General features: G+C 35.5%; 1 protein-coding gene and 1 long non-coding RNA gene across 2 annotated transcripts in view; one reads left to right on the plus strand and one right to left on the minus strand.

Moving 5' to 3' along the window:
* Nucleotides 1-7,279: 7,279 nt before the first annotated feature.
* On the minus strand, nucleotides 7,280-15,334 carry LOC126744484 (uncharacterized). Its single transcript, XR_007663207.1, has 3 exons — nucleotides 15,228-15,334; nucleotides 7,667-8,609; nucleotides 7,280-7,478 (listed from the first exon to the last, which is right to left on the minus strand). It is a non-coding gene; the product is annotated as an uncharacterized LOC126744484 (long non-coding RNA).
* Nucleotides 15,335-15,438: 104 nt separating this feature from the next.
* Nucleotides 15,439-20,614, plus strand: part of LOC126744483 (uncharacterized) — a 55,588-nt gene continuing 50,412 nt past the window's right edge. Inside the window, exon 1 of the mRNA XM_050451919.1 lies at nucleotides 15,439-15,615. Coding sequence (XP_050307876.1) covers nucleotides 15,519-15,615 — 97 coding nt within the window. The 5' untranslated portion in view covers nucleotides 15,439-15,518. The remainder of the gene's footprint in view (nucleotides 15,616-20,614) is intronic.

Raw genomic sequence — 20,614 nt, forward strand, 5'->3', positions numbered from 1 at the left:
CGCATCCCAGGTCATATTATTTTAGTATGACATACCCTTTCGCCTCTTAGGGTCGTAAAGCCAAACCAAGCCACCGTTGTTGTACTTATGGTCTTTGGAATTGACATCATATGCATCCTTTGTCAGATTGCTGGCATCTTAAATGGAAATACACAATTCACTATGAATGAAATCTATTCTTCTACGCAGCTCACTCACGTAGTTCTCCCCGGCAACATCGGTTTCTCGCGGTCAAGCGAACATGGGAGACGGACTTCTTTTTCCATCAGTATTTGAGCCGAAAATTCTCCTGTGCTTTCATAGATGGCCGATCGGTAACAAATGAAAACACCTATCCCAGTCCTTTTCATTGCCAGAGACTACTTTGGCCAAAGACCGATCAATCTATTTATTCGTTCTACCATGCCATCTGACTGAGGGTGTAATGCAGTACTCCTTATTTTCTTGATTCCAAGCGTCTTGCAGATGTTCTTGAACAAACTAGATTCAGAATTTCGTCCTTGCTCCCAATGTAGAGGGTACAACAAATCAGCAGATCCACTCTTTTATTAAAATATCGGCGACACTAGAGGCTTCCTGGTTTGGTAGAAGGTATGCCTCCACTCATTTGCTGAAGTAGTCTATCATGATTATGATGTACTTATTCCCTGCATCTGATTCGGGAAACAGACTGGTAACATCATTAACAATCCTTTCAAAAGGACTTTCCAATTTGTACTGACGCATCAAAACCTTCTGTTTTCTCTGCAGTCCATTACTTGCTGCATATACAACGCATTCCTGCATCAGTTCCTTACGTCTGCCTTGCTATTGACTCAGTAAAATCTTTCCCTCACTTTTCTGAGGATGACACACCGGCATGGATTGTTTTGAAATCTGAAACTTAGGCACAATGATTCGCCTCTTTTCGTCTTTTCTCAACTATTATATCGCTGCAAGAGTCCATCTTCCAGAGTAGGGCATTTCAGTGTGCCCAATATGATTTAGGAGGCGACTTGCTCCCAAGTTGGCTTCTTGCCTTCTTATATCCAGGTTAGGAATATGAAATATTTAAATATATCATATTCGGGTTCTTCTTCTTGGTCTCCTATAAGAACCCCATTTTACCAAGTGTCATCCACGATGGTGGTTCTTAACAACTTAGCATAATTCTACTCTACCCGCAGATAATGCTCGAACAGCCTCCGGACAGGATCTTCTTGCTACTGCTTGCTGAATACAGGTCCACGATCGCTTCTTTGCATTCATCTTCCTTAGTTTGGCATGGTGGTGTCTTCTGGATAGTATCTTTTTATGTGACCTGCTTTGCCATATTTCTGGTACTCTAATAATCTCGTTGTCTGTTGTTCTACGTCCTCCATAAACCTCGTCGTCTAATAACGTCGTGTTCGTGTTCTTGGCAGCTTTGATTTCCAAAGCCCTTTCCAGAGCCACAAAGCCAAAGCTTAAGTGGATGTGCTAGTATTGTCTCATTTCATCGCGGCATCCATCCAGGAATGCTTGAAATGCCAGGAATGCTGCCAGTTCCATGATTCTTTCCGGAAAATCTGTTTATGCCAGTCGAACCAAACGTGCAATATCGGCTTCGAATGCTTGCAAGAACTCGCCTCACTTTTGGCACTGATTTTTCAAATGCGTGTGGTAGACATGTTCCGGGTGTGACTGGCTATGCGCATCTCTAAATGCCTCATTACACATTTTTTGCAGGATGACAGCAGCATCTCCTCTCAGAGCCAACATAAGGGCAGTCGTCTTCTCTCTGGATGACCGTTTGCTTTTACAATCGCTTCAAACTGACGCTGATAAATATTCCGTGATGTAGTACATCAAAATTGAGACGGTTTAAGCTGCATTAACTCAACATATTTCATATTGGAACAAGAGCGAAGTTTGTACACAGGGCAGCTCATCGAATGTGTTGACATCCAATGTTGCGATTTTGTTCTGAACTTTCTAGATCCTGTCCCCTATAAATAAAAGAATTTGCTTTTCCAGAGAAGAAGATTTTTCAGAGAAAAACTTTTTTTGTGGTAGTAATAAAAACTTAGAGGTAGTGAAAAAGGTTTATAAAAAACGTGCTGTTTCCTTTCCAAAGTAAGTCATCCCCCATTCTGGCTAGTGATTCTTGGGCAGGTGTATCCTTTACTTCCCACTTGGAAATCTTGTCATTGTCTTCGGTAGCCTCTCTTAAGAGCCAATAGTAATTTCGTACAGACCTTTTGCCATTAATACCACTTTTATCTGGAAACGCCAAATATTCCAGTTTGTACCATTTAGCTTTATAATAGTGGTCGCCTCCATTTTCTTTATTCTTCACTTTTCACTGTATAAAAATAACTCTTCAGATTACTACCAGAATTGAGAATGTGCCTCGGCCCATAACCTGTGCTTGTGGAAATTTGAGGTAGTAATAAAACTTAAAGCTGGTGAAAAAGGTTTATTAATATAAAACACGTGCAAGAAGTAAAGTAACCTTATATGCTAGAAGAGGGAATCATTATTCATTTTATCTTTCACTTACTGACATCCGACTACCGTCAAAATAATAGTGAAGTTCAACAAAACTATTATTTCAGGAGGGATCAGTTGTTTATTACACTACAGTTTTTACCGTTCGTTTACATGTGAATCAAAATACTCGGTGCATAAAAATAGTCAGCTAATTTATTTACACACTTGCACTACTAAACACGATCACTTAACACTACTAGAAATATTTATTTACTTCTATTTATGTCGATTCAAATATCGCGCTATTATTTCTACTTGAACTGACCTTTCGGCGGCGTGGGCTTCTGATATACTTAGCAGACCATGGTTCCGGTATTCCGGATGATTCGCTAATCTTCCACGTGTCTCCAGTATCGCTTGCGTCATCGCGATGATTCGGGAATGACGAACAACAGTTGATATTCGCGGTGTTGCCAATATCGTTACATTATCTTTTAAGTTTAATGCCTATTCACATTGAAAACTGCACAAACTAGTTTTCTTAAGTAATATCTAGTAAAATCTGTGAAGTATTATAGTCCTTATGAAAACAGATATTCCGACAAAAATACTTTGAGATTCTTTCTGGTTTAATGTCATATATTCAACATGATTTCAAAAAAGAAGGTAAAGTAAAGGGTGTTTTTTTTAGAGGCGGAGAACTTTCATTTGGCAACACTGTTTTTTATGACACCCAACCTGACAGTTCTGGGTTATTTTTAGATTAGTTTGGTTTGGCAATTCATCATGAACAGACTCACGCCGGAGCAACGTTTCCAAATTGTTCAAATTTATTTTGAAAGACATGGTTCTATTCGAGAAACACATCGGGCATTACGTGAGTTTTATGGTGCTCATAATCGTCCTTAAGAGAGATTAATTCGAGAAACTGTTGATCGTTTTCGCAATACTTTTCTAGTCGACAATACGCATCCCGTAAGACGCCGTACAGTGCGCACGCAACAAGCGATAGCTGCTGTGCAGCATAGTGTTGATAATGATCCAAATGTTTCGTCGTTCCCAATAAGTGAACTTATGTCCTTCCATTTTATGGAAAATTTTGCGCAAAGATCTCGGATTGCGAGCATATAAAATTCAACTTGTCCAGGAGTTGAAACCCCGGGATCATCTTTTGCGCCGTACATTAGCTGAATGGGCAGAAGGCAAGATTGCTGTTGATCCATGATTTCAAATAAAAATTTTGTTCAGTGATGAGGCACACTTTTGGTTAAATGGCTATGTAAACAAGCAGAATTGCCGAATTTGGGGGGATGAGAATCCAGGAGCTATTGGCGAAAAACCGTTACATCCAGAAAAACTAACCGTTTGGGGCGATTTATTGGCCGGTGGAATCATTGGTCATTATGTCTTCAGAAATGCTGATGGTCAGAACGTTACGGTAAACGGTGAGCGATACAGAAACATGATAACCAGCTTTTTTGTGCCTCAATTGGAAGCCGTTGCAGGCGTTGCAGAATTGTGGTTTCAGCAGAACGGTGCCACGTGCCATACAGCGCACCAAACAATTAATTTACTGCAAGAGACATTCGAGAAACGAATAATTTCAAGGTATGGACCTGTAAACTGGCCAGCTCGTTCGTGCGACTTGACGCCATTAGATTATTTTCTTTGAGGCTATGTTAAGTCGCATGTCTACGCTGATAAATCCGAAACACTTGAGCACTTGGAAGCCAACATACGACGCGTGATTGCCGAAATACAGCCTGCAGTACTGAAAAGAGTGTGTGAAAATTGGACCTCTAGATTACGCCACGTACGCGCCAGCCGTGGGAGTCATATGCCCGAAATCATTTTTAAATATTAATGGCAAAAAAAATTCTTTAATATAAAAGCAAATTCGTTCATATCAATAAAATATTTTGTGTTTAATTTCAATTTAAAGTTCTCCGCCTACAAAAAAAACACCCTTTATAAGCCAATTGAATCAAAGAGAAAAACATTACGGCAACGTTAAATAGGATCTTAAGAAGAGAATAGAAGGAGGATAAACCCGAAGAAGGAATAGTTAAAATTGAACAGAACGTCATTTCAGTAAAAATATAATCGGAACAATACATATTTTTATACCACAGAAGCAACTTCCCAACCTAAATTCAAATTCATATTATATATGGTAAAAGGTGTGAAAAGGAATTTTATATATTATATAATTTGTTTAGCTTAGTGTGTAAATCTAAGGAACGTAAGGGAGATGTCAATCAGTAGCCTGGCTCTTGGGAATTTAGTTTCTATGAAGCGTTGACGTGCGCGAATTTTACAAAAATATAATTTTAGTTTTGCGACTATTACACGAAGAAATTTCTGCAATTTATCACAGACATATAGTGACTAGTCGATAGAAATTTGCTGTTATCAAACAATACAACATCCTGTCTTAACATTATGGTCCTTAATTAAAAACCGTACAAAAGCATCAGCAGAAAAGGTAAGTGTAAGATAAAGGTACTTAAGCTTAGAATTTACAGAGCGATTTATAATGTTGTTTTAATTTGTTTTTTTTTATACAAATAGCCTTTGCCTTCCCTATTGTAATAATCGAAGACTTAAGAAGTAGCTCTACACTTAGAGTTGACCTTGGACTGAGTTTAAAAGACAAACATTGTTGGAGAACCAGATTTTCAGCAGAAAATTCTTGCGTAAAATAAGGTTCTTATAAAGATGGACTAGTTTTGCCTGACTGGCACTACGAAATTGAACGTACTCGTTTCTTTTTCTTTAAGAGACTTACTTATTACACGAAAGCTACAAGTTGCATCTCGAATATATATTTCAATTGAAGAAACTTTTGACTTTGCAACTTCGGTTTTTCTTGAATAACTTTTGAAGTACTTGGTACAATTTAATAAAAATTTTACTCTCTATCTGAGAGTAATAAATCTAGATCTCTTTGTCCCTTCACTCAATTCGCAGATTTTCCTTTTCCGTTCCTCACTGAGCCTCAGCTCCGCACTCTAAGGTGGCGTTTTGCCAGCTCCAAGGTGGGGGTTTTTAACTGTTTGGAGAATCTAGAATGAAGACGGGATTGTGATGAGGGTTTTTTGAATTTTGAGGAGTCATCCGAAGTCTTACCCCGCTCTCTCTCTTGTCTACTTTTTGATTTGTTGCTATCTTCACTTTTCGTTGACCTATCGGTTAGGTAGCCGTCGGATAGGTCCATTTTTTTGCCTTTCTGCGTTCTTCTTGCGGCGCTGTTTAAGCCCACCACTGATAATGGGGGGCGTGGACGCTTTTCTCCGCCGTTTGTTTTGGTGTCTTGGCTGGTTGATGAAATAGATGTGGTTTACGCTGTGGATATTGCTGTGCTGCTAACTGCTCACAACTGTTCAACTGCTAACTACAGACTGATTGGAATGGACTGCACGCTGCCAGTTAGTGCATCGCGTTATAAAGAGAACGGACATGCGCGGTACTCTAACAGTAGTGGTGGTACGGACATAAGCGGTGCTGAGGTATTAAACGCGATGGTAAATTAATAATTAACGCGGTCGCACGTTTATTATTAAAATAGAAACTTTCCTAAATTTACTGGCCAAAGCTTAGTTGTCAATATGAATGTTGAAAATTATTAATTTAAGTTGGAAAAAGAACCGAGTAATTCTATAGATAAATGAGAGAACTACAGATAATTTAGTAACTTCTTTACAACGTGTTGTTTTTTTTTAGACAGTTATCGATATACAGCTGTTCTTTTTAGACAAAGGGTAGTTCGTTTTAAAATGAGAGTAGATTCCAGACACGCTAGCCCTAACAAACATCTTGAAGCTTAATTTCTTAGACCTTTTAGGATTGGCGTGTGTTTTCAGCTTTGGTTCCTTTATAGGATTTTATCACACTGTCTATCAAATGATGTTTTTCACCTTTTTTTCTAACAAAGACTTATTTTAAAATTTCCGTTTGAGTCAGTCGGGTTGATAAAAGTCACGTAATAGGGGACAGTGTACCCACTGGTATAGATGGATCATTTTTTGAAATGTCTATATATACATTCTAAGGTATCGTAAATACGTGAACATTAATAAGAAAGATAACCCAAAAAATAAAAATCATTTGGGAATAAATCTGGAGATCTAGAAGGTCATTTCATATCGCCAGTCCCACTAACAAAACGGTTGGAAAAAGTATTTGTTCAAAATTCTTTTACCATAACCGCATTATAAGCAAAAATAGACCATCCCTAAATCACAAATGATTTGAATGGCAAAAAGAACTTGGTTTTGCAGCAACTTAAGGTATTATTAAGCGTTTAAAGTACGACCAACAAAAAAATGGTTCTATTATATGGTTGCCCAAAATACTAGCCCAAACATTCAATTTTTGGGGATACCGAGTACGGAATTGAAAACCGAGTACGGAATTGAATTGTGCGCTTTTTCCCGAGACCAATATCAAATAACTGAAGAATTGTATTTCACATATAATAGAAAAAAAGATTAATCTACAAATAAAATATTTCGTCAAAAATTCGTTTAATTTTCCTTTGCTTTATCCATCAAGGTTTCGCAGAATTCTATTCGTCATTGGTCTTCGGAAACTATCATCTGACTTTTGAAATATTTGAAATATTTGTACTCAGTTTTTTTCAAACACTGGCAAGAGTTTTATGGTCCATAATCAACCTCCATCCTCTTCAACACTTATCGTGTTGAATCCACTTCTATGGCACTAAAAATAATTTCTTCCAGTCGTTCTTGCTCCTGGACCCTTTCGATAGAAGCTTCTTGCATTTTAGTGTAGCATTTATGATTATCTTAAAAACAAAAAGCATGTCTCAAAATTCGAAACCACATTTAAAATTTATTCGTTTCTTTCCATTTTTTATTTTGACAACGTGTCGATAAAATGTAGCAAACGGCTTTGGCTATCCCTCTGCACAATAAGCTGGTAACGCTTGAAGGGCTTCTTTCATCATCAACCGTGCTCCAATCATTCTCTGTCATACTTTTGTAAGTTCTCATCATTTTGACAGTCTGAAAAGGCGAAAAAGAAAAAAAAACATAAATTCAATACTGATCCAAGTATCTCTACCAATAAGATTCACGTATTCCCTCAGTGCATAAGCTAATTATTATATCTCTTACAATTAAACAGTAAAAATTAACCTAAAAGTATTAGAGTAATATGGTTAAATTAACAAAAGGTCATATGAATATATTACCTTCGTTAAAAAACAGTGAAAGTGATCTGAACGAAAACCAATTTGGTTTTCAACACGTTCTTGGTACCCGGGAAACAATTTTTACTTCTTCAAAATCACTATCAACGTAAAGACATTTTCGTATGCTTTATACACTAATGCTACGAGAAAGCACTCGACAGGATACAACATGAAAAACATATAGATATTTTGAGGAGCTGTATTTATTAAGAAGCTGTATTGGTGACATAAGGCGGTGGTTCGGGTAAATGGAAAACTAACTAACGAATGCCAGATTCGGCATGGCGTGAGACAGAGATGTATATCGTCTTCACTATTTTTTAATCTATATTCTGATAAAATATTTAAACCGGTGTTGCATGGCCAGATAAGATTAACGGAATACTGAACAATTGAAAAATAGTTTATTTTTTAAATGTGTCAATCCACAAAGCTGTATGAAATAAAAAATAGTCAGACCATTAACAAGATCTTGTTTGTTACATTGCAGAGCATCTCGACCTGGATAAAGAGGTCAAGTGCAGAATCGAATCGCCTCGCGTAACCTTTCCAAAAAATGACATCACTTTTCTGCAATAATAATCTAAATTTAAAACTCCGCCATAGAATGATTAAATGCTACATATGGTCCATACTGTTGTATAGAGCAGAGATTTGGACCTTAAAAGCAGCAACCATTAATCATCTTGAAGCATTTGAAATGTTGCTACATAGACGTATGCTCCAATTTCCATGCAGACAAATGAAGGAAGGTTTTGAATAGAGCAAGTCCCCAAACTACTAACAACAGTAAAATGCCAAAAGGTGTCCTATGTAGTTCACATACAGCCTCGTGGTTAAGAAATTTCAGATAGTGGACGGGAATTCGAAGTGCAGAACAACTCTTTAGACTCGCCGAAGGCAGACCACAGCTCGCCATTGTCGTTGCCAACGTCAGGAGGACCTGAAAAAAAGAACATTAAACTTAGTCCAGAGAAATTGCAAGTCACGTTTTTAGCCGTTTTAAGCGTAAAAAACGTATTCTGATAATAGAAATGCTAACACTCGTAAAAGATTCATATTCTTTTAAAAAAAGTTAGGTTTTCGATAGAGTTATTGACCGATGCTAGCGTTTCCCAAAGGTTCCTAGGAGCAGTAAATTTGTAGTTCTTTACTAAGTAGGTAATATTGCAGTAGGTCTAAGTCTAACTAAGGGTTCGATACACTCCCTCTTTTTTAAATATTAGAACATATTTTGCTTTTTTTAGCTTAATACAGGAAATGATTAGAGACGTTTAGGACAATATTAGTATATTTTTAAACAGTTTTATTAATTTGTAATTTATGTACATAATAGACGAATTAATGACCTAATAGAGTAACTTAACTATAATTCCTTACCTTGTTACCCACAACAATACCTTAATAGACAACTCACTACTCTTAAATGGCATTGTACTTGTAATCAGTTACTGTAAACCCATCTTAATTAGAAAAAACCATTCAAATGCATCAAAATTTCGTTGTTTATTATAAATTTAGTAAGTCTCCTTAATGTTCTGGCTCTAAATATTTAAAATGCTATTTGTTTATTCGCGCCTATGGTTTTCTATATTTGTTGTTACTAAGACATAAGTAACTCTCCAAAAAAATATAAGAAAGTAGGTATGGCTTAGAATGACAAGGCATATTATTAAAGTTTTGTTGCTACATTATTTTCATTTCTAATCCTAAATATTATATATCTCAGACGACTTTTCAATTTATCGTGCATCTAAGATTTTTTAAATCGATTTTGCGTTAAAAGTAATTCAAATATTTATTTATACTTCAATTCCATGAAAAATATATATCTTTGGTAAATAAAAATTGTTAAATCTCCATATCAAAAAAAAAGTATAGCTGCTGATAATCAAAAAAGTTAGATTGACGTCAAGGATTTACTTGGTTTAATATTTAGGATTTTGTATTCTCTTATCTCATTACGAGTGCATATACAGATCTTTGCGTAACCAGTTTTAAAATTATAGAAAAATATATTTAAATAGACTGTAATATTAATTCTCTGGTTAGATGGCAAATCCATATACATTAAATTTTTTACGAAATCTATAAGATGCCAAAATAAGATATGCCACAGACATTTCTTAATTGTAATATTTCATGTCAAAAGCGATATTTTACGTTGGCAATACCATATATATCTTATGTCTTCGTATAACTCGTTTGAAGCAAGAGTTGAACATAGCCATTTTGGGTAATTTTTTGAAAAAAGTGAGTGCTATCAAAAGTTAATAAAAATAGCAAACGAAAGGATAAAGAGATAGCTAGAAATGATGAAACAAGTGTAGTACTGGTTTTCGATTTACAACGGGTTCTGCCTACTCCGTATTTATCTACAAACCTAGTATTATAAGCGTTTGTTATCAGTCTACAATCCTACTATTCGAGATTGTTCATCGACTGAATCGTCTGTTTTATGTGCTACGAAGTTATTGTAAGCAGAGGATCTGACCAACTTACGTCACGTGTTTATAGTAAATTAATGACTTTAATGAACCATTCAGCATATCACAACATATTCGGACACGTTGTCCGAATATGATATAATGCCACGAGACTGGTCTAAGTTTGTATGCTTTCTTAGGGGCAAATCCAAATTGATAGTGGTTGACCATGGCCAAGAAGATTTTCTGACATGTTTAAAGATTATAGGAAACATACTAGTGAAAACTATCGACACTGACGGGGAAAAGATATATTGGCTAAAGATTAAATGGCTAAGATATACCAAAAAGTTTGACATAATTCAATTTAAGTATACATTTAATGAAGAAGCGCCATCTAAAATCTTTGATTTAAAAGGAAAGAGAAGATGTCGATTACCACTAGATCTGATGACTTTTCCTCGATCGTACGTCTTTGTTGAACCTGGATTAAAGGACTGTCATGCTTCTTTTCAAAATTTATCCTTAATTTCTAACACGTGATGAATTAGGTGATGATAAACTCACACAAGTCCATTGTCTTTTTCTTCCTAATCTACCTATATTTCATTATGTTCTACTAAAATAATGAATTTATAAGAAGGCAATAGATATCATAAAAGATCAAAGTATCCTTGAAAATAAAATATCAATTTTTTTCATAACTACTTTCAGTGGTACATACAAATTACCAAAACTTTTACAATAACGTTTATTACCGAATTTTATATTGAACTTTAAAACTTAACACTGCTCTCCTCATAACTACGAAAAATTAACATTGATGATTTTGCCATCTTTCCACATAATTATTATTATGAAACATTTTTAATTTAGCCACTACATCTTTAGGGAAAAATATTTATATGCAGAAATAATGAATACATTGAAGTGTAACATATAAAAGAGGTTAAATTGTGAAAATCATAGCTAATTAAATCAGTAAATACGATCATTTCTCAAATTACTCCCGATCTTCGAGAGTTTTAGAAACTGGAAAAATGAAAAGGTTGAATTTATCAAAGCGTATTTGGTAAACTGAAAAATGTATTCAGTACAAATATTGCTACCATTGAAGTGAGAATTTGTTTTAATTATGCGCGCGACATAGTCAATATGCAAAGGTAACAGCTTGATCGTGAAATACAGCTAAGAGCTGTTGGTGTAATACTGGGTGGTACGCGACGTCGGAGAAGCTGTAAATTTTATCAAGAGCACTATAGGAAGGTTGTGGCAGAGATTGGTGATGTATATATATATTTTGTGATGTATGTATATATATTATCTTTTAAAATCTTAAAATTTTTTCTGTAAAATGCACAGGGAAGCCAATAATTGACCCCCTTAAAATTTACATGGGATTTCCTATGTTCCGCTCGGCGACGCACCACCCGGTAAAAGTTATATATCTTTTATATATATATATATATATATATATATATATATATATATATATATATAATATATATATATAACTTTTACCTTTTTTAAATTATTTGGAAGGTATTTTATATCACTAAAATCCAAAATACCCTCGAAATAATACAATTGTCATATTTTTCAATGTCAAAAATAAACTATTGCTATTGGCTTAAATTATTCCATAAATCTAGCAATACTTTACAAAAAAAGTACAACCGAAGGTTAGCCAACTAAGTCTAAAATCCGTTTATAATACGAAACAGTTCTGAACCGCCGGTTAGATTTCAACCATTGGTTGGCCAACCAGGGGTTGACGTTCATTTTTATAATACCGGCCCTGAGCAAGCCCTACCATACCCGGATCTGACATATTGAATGTTCTAGAATTTACGACAACGGTTTGAAGATAATCTGTATTACTGTAAAGTTGGCAGAAAGCAGTTTGATCATTTACTTGACCAATACGATAAATTATAATGTAAAATAAATCCACTTGTGTACTTTTTGTTAGTCGTATTGCCGGTAGCTTAAAGCGCTAAATTTTCCTAAAACTAAACAGCAATGTAAAGGGTATTAAAAGCACTCTTGTATCAGTTGTCCCTTATTCTAATTAAAAAAAAGAAGGGAATGATACCCTCTCTAAGAGGGTTAAAATTTTTGGTTTATCTTTTGTGTAAAAACTTATCCTTCTCAGAAACAAACTTTACGTGTTTTAGAATCTTGCCGAGTTTTTTTCTATCCTGTAATGTCTTGCGGAACGTTTTCGATAAACCAGGCTGTATACAACTTTAAAAATTGATAAAACTTATGGGTCCCGCAAGAAAACAAAAGCATTTTTTAAGATTTTTTTTTTAATTTTTATATTCAAAGCTGTAAATTTGGCTGAAGTGTTTTCAATGGGTGGTCCAGTTTAAATTTCATTAATTTTAATACGTGATAAAGAATTTAAAAAGAAATAGACTTTCATTATAAAAATTTTCTCAGAAATATTTAATAACAAAGATACAGGGTGTTAAAATTACGAATAATTATTTGTTTATTTATCATAAGTTTTAAACTATCATCAATTTGAATTAAATTTCACATGCAGGTTATTGTAGTAAATTGTCAATTACAGATAAAGCCAATTAAAAAAAAAATGCCAGTGGCGTAACGTACGGAGGGACTTGGTCTTTTTTGTCTCAAATCTGCGAGGTGATAAAATATTTTTTTATAAGAAGTCAACTGCTAGATTCTCCATTTAATTTGGAAAAAAAGTAAATCTTGCAAAATTATGATTTAAGGCACTGTTTTTAAAATATTGTTATGCTATAAATAATAGTCCGGCAAGACTAACCGGTTTACAGGGACTATTTCTAGGGAGTTGAGTTTGTTCGACAGTCTTGATTTAAAAGTTCTAAACAACAAGAACAACTCCCTAGATCCGATAGGTTCTAAAAGCCCTGTTAGATTTAAATTATGAAAAAAAAAGAACCTATCAGGCCGGCTTTGTGGGTTCTCTGTATGGTCAGTTGTCTCAGTCACACTCACTCACTCAGTAGTAAAACACCTTTATTTAATTTAAATAGGGTGTTTATTAGGAGGTTAACGTCTTACTTGGTCAGAGACAATGAGTCAATTAAAGTTGTAAGGCAAACAAAATCTACACGGTAAGTAATTACAAGTAAATATACATAATGGTATTAAAAATGTAAACAAAAATAAATAAAGTTTAAAACCCAAAGGTACCAGAATTCGTCAGTGATCACTTCGGAAGCATTATATAATAAGGCGTAACGTTGAATTGTTTTAATTTACATAATTATAAGATAAATATAGTTACTTAAGTTTCAAAGATTAATATGAGAAGGTGATAAGATAATAAATTCATGTTAAATCATACAAAGAAATCAAAAGAATATAGTAAAGATCAATTAAAGAGGAAAAGAAGAAGACTAGTAAGCTTACGGGTTAAGTTCCATGGTGTTCTTCTTTCGGGGGCGAGAGAGGCATGATGTGAGTTGACGGGGCTAAGGGCGGCAAAATTATCTGCTTTTAGGCTTCAAGGCGAAATCCTCACCACTGCTGGGTCATGACTGGCGGTTTACAACTTCATATTTAAGTAGCCGAAGTTTCGAGAGGCATCAAACCACTAAAAACCATCCTGCTTCAAAAAAATATTTGCTTGAAAATTACACTAATGAATTTTAGTTTTTAGTATTAATGTAGATAAAAATGTGCTGGCGGAGAGAGATGATACTAGATTTATTTCACGACACGATTAATCTCTCTCCGTCACAGTGGACAGCACGGTTCACCTTTGACAGACGCAGGAGCTGGAAAGACCCCCCAGATGCGTCGGAACTGCTTAAGTAGTGTACCAAAAGACGTCTGGGCGCAAGACCGGAGATTGAGGAACTTCGCTCGTTACTTTATGGGTTTAGCCGCTATGGGCCCAACCAAAACCCATACATAGATCACTAATAAGCAAACCATAGAGTGCCTAGTAGAAAGTACAAATACGGGCCAAATCGTAATAATTCGACACGCGGCGCCACTGGCGTCCGCTTTAGTAAACCAGTTGACCAATTCAATTGTCGTGAAATCTTCTCCATGCACAGCATATTGTAAATATTAACAAAGAATTAAAATGGTGATAATATTGATAGTGGTTCAATGAAAAATATTGGCGAATTCCATTCCAATTCCAAGAGTCGAAGGCAATTGTAATTATGGTGGGTGTCTCAGTCAGCAGTCTCGTACTTTGAAAATTTTGAAAGAAAAATTTAAAACAAAGTAATTTTTAAATATTTTAACCAAATGAATAAAAGTTAGGATTATCCAGATCCCGTCTAAAGCGTAATTAATCCTGTAACAACTTAGTTTAATTGTTTAAACAGAAACGCTTGTTAAAATGCTGCGAAAACTTTGAGAAAAAAAAAGAAAATTAGGCTTGAATCTTAAATTAAACCTGTCAAATGAAATAATGACTTAAGGTAAATTTTGATCATCTTTTATATTCAACTTTTTTACAAATCCAAGCCCGATTTCCTTTTTTTTATACATTTTTGCAACACTTTAGCAGGTATTTGTAAACAATTAAATTAATAAGATAAAGTTAACAACTAATAAAACATAATTGAGAAGGTGCTCTGCAAATCGCAGTTTTTGAAATTTTATCGATTTGAGACAAAGATGTTTTTTTATTATTATCATTATTTACTTTTTATATTTATTTGTGAATGTTTTTTATTTACTGCTCAACCAAATATACTATCTTAAATTTGAAAAGCAATAAAATTAATACACTTACCAATGAAAATCTAACCCTCAGCATTGCTAAGCTACATAAGAAACTGCATTTTTATTTTCTGCATCCATAAAATTGCATTTTGAAAAACCAATCTAGCTTTTTATTAAAAAAATACATCGAAACGACAAAAACGAAAACGAAATTTAATTAAAATTGAGCTGATAGTTATGATAAATAAGCAAATAATTATTCTTAACTTTTACACCCTGTATCTTTGTTACTAAACATTTCTGAGAAAAATTTTATAATGAAAGTCTATTTTTAAATTCTCTATCACGTATTAAAATTAATGACGTTTAAACTGGACCACCTTGTATATAGAGCCAAACTCGTATCCATATGCAAGATGTTAATTGGATTTGAAAATTGACAGACCACTTACGTAGCAATTTCCAGCTAATATTTGACGTGGAAAGAAATGTTCTGTAAGCTATATGTCACCCTTACTGCGCAAAATATAATCGACAAGTCAAGGGCCCTAAAAGTTTTTGTTTTTTTTTGTATATAATGCAATTGCTAAAATGTATTCGGTATATATCACATTCAAGATTACAATACCTGATATTTAAGGCACTTGAGATAATTTGTCGCATATATTGTAGCTTTAGTGTATAACAAAAAGTTTACGTTGTGTGATTATTTATTATATTTGTGGCGTAGTGAAATAAAAACAATGGCGGAAAAATGTTTTGTAAAAAAGTGTGTTTTCTGGTTTATATTAGTTCCATGTGTATCTTCAGAAAAGTTTTCACAAAGTTTTATTGATTGTGGTAGGAAAAATATTAATATATTTTAATTGTTTAGAATTTAAGTACCTACATACAAAATACCGATTACCGCATTTTTAAAAGTACTTTTCCATTAAATATTCCCAATTTTTTATTAATAAATCAATACTAGTTATGATGGACGCTACTGTGTAAATTAATTATTAAAAATCTTTCACAAAAACTTCTGAGTCCCCTTTAAAATAGTTCTTAAATAAGTTGAAATTTTTATAAATTTTTTGAATTTCTCTATGAAATAAAATCTGTCTACTTTCTTTACTAAATCAAATTTACATCAATATAAATTAATTACTCCGATATTTTAATCAATACCATCACTTTTAAATTAAATATTATGTTATATAAAAAACACCATAACTACGTTATTTCTTATGGTTATGCATCTTTTAGACATTCATTCTAAAACTCTTTAAATAATAGAGAAACTCATATTCTTTAATTTTTTTTAAGATCGCGATAAGTACCTTATAGTTTTTGTTTTTAAGGTGAAGTTTTCTATTATAATTTCAGGATATATATATTATTTATTATTTTGAATTTTAGAGTTTAGTAGGGTGTATATAGGGTGTTCTTAATATCCTGCAGATATTTCAGAGAGTGATAAATCTCGTTAAAATAAGCAAAAAATTAAAATATATATATGCATAGTCTAAAAGGCGACGTTTGGATGGCAAATATCAATTTTCTTATCGCATTTTGTGTTTTGTCTCTTATCTTTTGCAATAATTGTTTCAAATTTGGTATTAAGCGATATTAATAAAATAATAAGTTTCAAATTAAATCCGGAAAAATAAACGGCCTCTTTCTATGTAAAAGTAGAAAAATGTTGAAAATTCGAAGTTCTCAAATCTATAATAGATTACACCACATTACACCAGACTTTATTTATATTTGAAGGATCCTACGAATCAATTAGTATATTAAATTTTTTTCACCTACACAATTAAATAAATTTCTATTTTACAATTTTTATAGATCTATACATTATTTACGAATGTACTATTACCAATATTAATGCGAATACGTGAACTAATCTAAAACTTTTTTAATAGTTTTTCCGTAAATTATTCTCGCACGTCGCTACATTAATTTGTTCAAGATTTTTTATCAGAATCTGATATTACTTTCCGAATCTGATATTACTTCATCTTGTAGAGACAACACTATCGCCACTAACGTAACACTTATCTTCTACATCTTTTACAATTCATTTTGAACCTATTTGATTACATTGATGTTTTTATGAAAAATCGGTATTTAAAAGGTTAGGCTTAACTACAGTGCGTCCCAAAAGTTATGTCTAAATTCATTCAAAATTAAGCGATGGGTTTTTTTGTAAAAACGCTCGGACCCGTCGATTTTTATTTTAAATTGCCCTTTTTTATACGTGAAGTTTGTATATACAGGATTATTTAAAAATAAATTTCGACCATCAGCTTAATTTTTTTAAATATTAGCACCTTTTTAATTTTATTTTTGAATTTCGCGTGGAATTCTACGTATATTTCATGCATCATATCGTATACCTAAAGTCAACAGTTATAAAAAAAGCACTATTCATTTTACACATAAAAAAAAAACAAAAATTAGATTCTCAAAATATTCAAAATAATAATAATTTATTCTCAAAATAATTGTCATTTATGGCTTGACAATATCCAAGGCGATCAATAAATTCTCGTTGCAAACTTTCAATCACTTCCGCGAGTTACGGTGCCACACATCTCTGCGAAACCTCTCTTTTAAGTCGTCTAGATTATTTGACCTATTAACAAATACCTTCGACTTAAGGTATCCCCACATAAAAAAAAAGTCCATTGGGGTTAGATCAGGCGACCTAACGCCATTCGATGGGTCCTCTATTTTGCATCCACCGATTGATAAGGGTAAGGGTTTCATCCAAAAATGTACGCACAGTGGCAGCATAGTGTGGAGAAGCACAAGAGGAAAATCCTATGTCACTCTTGGAGTGGTGCTTGCGCGAAGATATTTGTGGGCATTTATCTTGAATCGGAATTGTATGCGTCGGGAAATATGTGAGGTGGAACTCCGTTCCACAAAGAAGATGTTCTCGACGTCCTTGGGGTAGGCAGGTGGACTCGATGTTGATGAGCCGCAACTGCTAGACGCGTCCTTCTTGCCGGAACAGCCCTGGGTGGAATCAGGCCTGCCAGCTCAGAGGAGCACTTACCGTGATAATAACGGTAGAATAAACAGAGATCAGCCACCTTTCTCCTGTGCTCCAGACTATCCAGACTCTTTGTCAGTGCTGGTTTGTCGATAAGACGAATAGCTTTCTTCTGTATAGAATCCAGCAGGTTTAAACTATGCTTGGGTGCAGAGCTTCAGACATACGAGCAATACTCGAGGGAAGGGCGTATTTGAGCCTTATAAAGAGTCAGCAGCTGTTCTGGTGTATACAGTTTTTTCGTTTTGAAAAGCACTCCGAGTTTTTTGGAAGCCGCCCTGGCGACTTCGGCAACGTGGTCATGCCAGGACACACTGTTGGTGACCTCGACTCCTAGAAGATGTAAAGATGATTTCATTGGCAATGTTTTCCCTGCCATAACCAGCTCCGGGCCACCAAGGTTAGTCTTCATCGTAAATACTGCAGCCTGCGTTTTTTTAGCGTTAAAGTTGACCAAATTGTTATCGCCCCACTCCAAGATTGCTCTAATATCGTTGTTGGTTGAAGCTACTTGTTGCTGCCTAAGATTCTGAGAACTTGCGGCTGTCGTTGGTTTGGCGGACTTAAATGTGGAAATAAGTGTGCTATCGTCTGCAAAGCTGTAGATTGGATTGACAGTGGTTCCTAGCAAATCGTTGATATATACCAAGAAAAGGGTGGGGGATAGAATGCATCCTTAAGGGACTCCAGCGTTAATGTTAAATTTGTCGGAGAGGTATCCATCGACGGCTACTTGGATTGTTCGTTGTTCAAGAAAACCTTTGATCCAATTCAATAATGAGTTTTGTATGCCGATTGAGGAGAGCTTGGTTAGTAGTCCCTCATGCCACACTCTGTCAAATGCCTTGGAAATGTCAAGAGCGACTGAGCGGGACTCGCCGTGCTTCTCCATGGCCTCCGTCCACAAGTGTGTGACGTAGGCCAGAAGATCGCCGGTGGATCTAAGCTTTCGGAAGCCGTATTGATGATCGCTGATTAGTCCAGATGATTCCAGATATCTTAACAGTTGTTGGTTGACTGCTTTCTCCATAATCTTCGATATTACTAGACTAGTGCAATCGGGCGGTAATTGGAGGGCATCGTCTTCTTACCCTTTTTGGGTACAGCTTCCACTCGAGCAGTTTTCCAGCTTGTTGGAAATTTGCCCTGCTTATACGATGCCGTGACCAGTCTACATAAGGGAGGAGTCAATTCGTCTGCACAACGTTTTAGTATTAGGGCTGGAATTCCATCGGGTCCAGAAGCTTTGTTGGTGTCTACGCTTTTAAGAATTTTATTTATAATTCGTTGAGGAAACGAAATTTCTCCCATCGATGAATTCACCCTTGGCAAATATGGCGGTGTTTTGCCTTGCGAGTGCAGAGTAGAATTGGACGCGAAGAGTTTACCCAGTAAGTTGGCTTTTTCCCTTGCTGTTACCGCGATAGAACCATCATCTGCTGTTAGGGGTGGAAAGCCGACTTAGCAAATCCTTGATTATTGGCTTTCGATACCTACCAAAAAGATCTTGTTCCATTTGGGCAGTTTAGCAGTTTGTTTTTGATCCTGTTGTTGTGACTCTCTTTGCATTCATCAATAATTCGCTTGCAGCTATTTCTGGAGGCTAAAAAGTTCCTACGATTTTCGATGGAAGGATGTTGACGCCATTTGCGATATGCTGCGTTTTTAGTGTTTACTGCCTTTTTGCAATTCAGGTTGAACCATTGCTTGTTGTTTGATCCGCATTTGGTAGTAAAAGGGATATAAGCTTCCATTCCTGCCAAGATCGTCTCTGTAATTTGGTTTGCACATTCTGAGATGTTATTGGTTCTAAAGCAGACTTCTTTCCAAGGGAATGAGCGATAAAATTCCCGAAGATGGTTCCACTCTGCTAATTTGTAGTACCATACCTTCCGCGGCATCGGAGGATCCTGCGTTTTAACCTCCAACTGGCAAGAGACTGTTATCAATTTGTGGTCCGATGTTCCTAGGGGGGCATGTACTGATACTGTGTACGAGTCAGGGTCTGAAGCCATGACCAGATCTAGGAGACTCGCGAACTCACCGTCTCGATCGGGGATTCTGGTAGGTTCCTCCACAAGCTGCGTAAGCCCGCATATGGTGGCAAATAGCTCACCTTCTCATCCTTCATCGTCGTTCTTGTTGCAGAAGCGCAGCCAGTTGATATTGTGAACGTTAAAATCACCCACGACGATGATTTCTGCGCTTGGGTAGTCAATTTGCAGATGGTTAATGCAATCAACCAGGTTCAAAAAGAGCCGTCTATATTGGGTGTCGCTTGGTGGTCTGTAGATACAGTAGATAAATTTTGTGGCACCACTGGTTATTATTTTGAACCACATGACGTCGAAGTCCACAGGTTCAAGCGTTTCCTCCCGCTGGCAACTCAAATCGTTCTTGACAAATACTGCCAATCCAAAGTTTAGTCGAAATCGGGTGTGTAGATCGTATCCAGGATAAATGAGGTGAACATTTCTTGTTGAAGGTTTCACCTTTGTTTCTGCCAATGCCAGAATGTGAGGCTTATTTGATTGCAGGTGTTGGTGTACTGCATTAATATTGGTGTTTAGGCCTCTGATGTTGCAGAAATTGATTTTTAGGCTTTTTGATCCGCCTGATGGACCCCCCCGACCAGCCTCCGCCCGGAGATCCGAATGGGAGGAGAGTTTACCTCCGGAAAGTTTTGGTCGTGAGGGCGCCATCATGCATTTACTTTTCTTCTCCATTTCCCCTTTGGAAACCAGACACATCGACTTCACGCCGCCTAAGACCTATGTGGTGGTATTGAACCGG

This window comes from Anthonomus grandis, chromosome 14 (assembly GCF_022605725.1).
Source record: "Anthonomus grandis grandis chromosome 14, icAntGran1.3, whole genome shotgun sequence".
Taxonomy (NCBI): domain Eukaryota; kingdom Metazoa; phylum Arthropoda; class Insecta; order Coleoptera; family Curculionidae; genus Anthonomus; species Anthonomus grandis.